The following is a 2,532-nucleotide window of genomic DNA, read 5'->3' as shown; positions in this document are numbered from 1 at the left end:
AAACCCCAAATAACACAAAATGTGCAATTACTAACAGCCCACACCACTTCCCAATCAAATCCTCCCTTCGTGCCCCCACCACCTTGTTGACCTTTGAAAACCCTCCTCCATTAAATCCCACACCAACCTCTCTTCATTATTCTAATCCCCAACCCTCTTTGCCCCCCAAACCCTAAAATCCAACCCTTCCTTGTCTCACACAAAAAAACAAAATAATTTCCATTCTCTTTCTCCTTCTTTTTCTCTGCGGGATAAAGAGATAAAGATTAAAGAAAGGAGCCATGCATTAATTGTAAAGCCATGTAGCCCATCTTCTTCCTCATATCCTCTATCCTTTCTTTTTTTCCTTTCTCTGTTTGTGGTGCTAATAAAAGCCTCAGCACAAGCTGTCCTCCCTCCCTTTCTTGCTTGGCATACGAGGGAATTATAGTGTACTCTCAGCCCTCGCCTTTAATGTAAAGCTCACATAGAGGTATGGGTCCTCTCATAAAGCAAGTTTATATATATATATCTATATATATATATATATATATATATAATCCTATCACTTTTTTGCTTATTTTTTCAATTTGTATGTGAAAATAATCATCAAATCATCACATAGTGGCAGTGGAGACTAAGTTTGGCTAGCCACTAAGCAAAATTGGTACATATAGGTTTATTTTTTGTAGAATATATCAAATTTTTACTTGACTAAGCTTTTTTTTTGTCATTATAGCTCTTTATTTATATGAAATAGGAAATTTTAAATTAAAAAAAAAAAATTAGACCACTTAAAAAATTTCTTAAGAAATATTTTCCTCATAATAATTTACAAATATAAATTGTCTAGACAATTAGAATAGCTTAAAAGAGGTTTTATTTCATGGTAAATTTGATGAACATATATAGAATTATTGCATATTGTTTAAATTTGAATTTATAGGTTTCGTCTACTGCCCAACTTCAGATAACTTGGTTTCATCAGCCCCTTGAAGACATTTATGTTACTGTTAGGCATTGGCAGGAGTTTCTTGTTGCTCTAGTTTTAATTGGCTTCTATTGCTTGCTCTTTGGGAGGAGTGTAAGAAACTGTTACCCCTTTTATTAACAATCCTCCTTAACTTTCTCCACCTCTCTTCCTCCATTAATTGCATGAAAATGAATGCAGGGTTAGGTGGAAGCTTTTATAAGAGGAGTTGAGTGACAAACCTTTCTGTCTGTCTCCTCTCTCTCTCTCTCTCTTTCTAGATAGACAAACAGTTATGTTATAGAGATAGAGAGAGAGAGAGATCTAACTCTATAAGTTGTTCACACCCACACACAACAAGCAGAGAGAGATAGAAAGGTTTGTGAAAAACTCAAATTACTCATCATCAGAGCATCATGGCTTCATCAAACAGGCACTGGCCGAGCTTGTTCAAGTCCAAGCCTTCATGTTCTTCTTCCCATCTTCAATGGCAGCATGACATCAACACCTCCTCTCTCTTATCAGCTCACTGCCAGAAGACTAACTCCTATGCTTCAGGTATATATATATCTCTCTCTCTCTCTCTGATCTCTGACCTCCCTCTAGTCGAAGTCAAGGCTCAGTGATGAGAGTCAAAGGTCCAATCATAAGCCATAGAACTTTGCAAAACTTCAAATTTGTGAGCTCAGTGACTAGTTTCTTCTTTTCTTTTTAGAATAGTTATGGTATTCAAACTCCAATCTATGTGATATTACAAAATCTTAATTTTCTTATAATTTTTTTTTTATATTGATGGAGTAATTTGTGAGCTCAAAGACTTATAATCTTCATAAAAAAGCTAGGGTTAGTAGAAATCCCAACCACAAAACCTGATCTTTTTCTCTCCCTTCATCATCATGTATGAAATTTTAGGTTTAGGGCTTATTTTGTGTTGATGTTGTATGAAAATCTTATTTCCTTCCTTCTTTTTCATGCTTTACTACTATTTGTTATATTTATTTTCTATTATGTCATAAGTTTAGGTCTAGAATCATATATAGGACAAAAAATCAGAAACCCTAGATTTATATTGAATGAGCAATTTATGAGCTCAAAGACTTATCTTCATAAAAAAAGCTGGGGTTTTTAGAAATCCAAACCACAAAACCTGAACTTTTTCCCACTCTTCATCATCATATATGAAATTATATATTTAGGGTTTAACCTAACAAAGCTCATTTTTTGCCAATGCTGTCTTACAACCTCATTTTCCCTCTTCTTCCTCATGCTTCATTTCTATCTGTTATATTTATTTTTTTTTTAATTTTTTGCTTTCCTTCTTTAACATATATGATTTCAAAAGTTTAGCTCTAAGATTATATATATAGGATGCAAAATCAGAAACCCAATGTGTGTCTATATATATATATATATATATGCTTCAGTTGGTCAGACATATGTTTGTCAGTTGTAAGTCCACTCTAATCTGGGTTCCGATATGAGTCTAAAGGATATGGTACTCGAATTATTAAGCGCATGAGGAATAGTCGGGGCTCGTATAATAGCCTCGGGCCATTCCTTTTAATATATATATGAGGCAACTT

At 34.0% G+C, this 2,532-nt stretch overlaps 1 protein-coding gene across 1 annotated transcript in view; it reads left to right on the top strand.

Annotated features, from left to right (window-relative positions):
* Positions 1-225: 225 nt before the first annotated feature.
* The window catches only part of LOC110036348 (WUSCHEL-related homeobox 9), a gene marked incomplete in the record, with an annotated part of 4,857 nt that continues 2,550 nt past the window's right edge, over positions 226-2,532 (top strand). Inside the window, 3 exon segments of the mRNA XM_020740770.1 lie at positions 226-472; positions 926-1,063; positions 1,151-1,507. Of these exon segments, the coding sequence (XP_020596429.1) occupies positions 1,366-1,507 (142 nt within the window).

This window comes from Phalaenopsis equestris, unplaced genomic scaffold (genome assembly GCF_001263595.1).
Source record: "Phalaenopsis equestris unplaced genomic scaffold, ASM126359v1 Scaffold205405, whole genome shotgun sequence".
Classification (NCBI taxonomy): domain Eukaryota; kingdom Viridiplantae; phylum Streptophyta; class Magnoliopsida; order Asparagales; family Orchidaceae; genus Phalaenopsis; species Phalaenopsis equestris.
The sequence above is the reverse complement of the archived record's forward strand: the minus strand, read 5'-3'. Positions and strand labels throughout refer to the sequence as shown.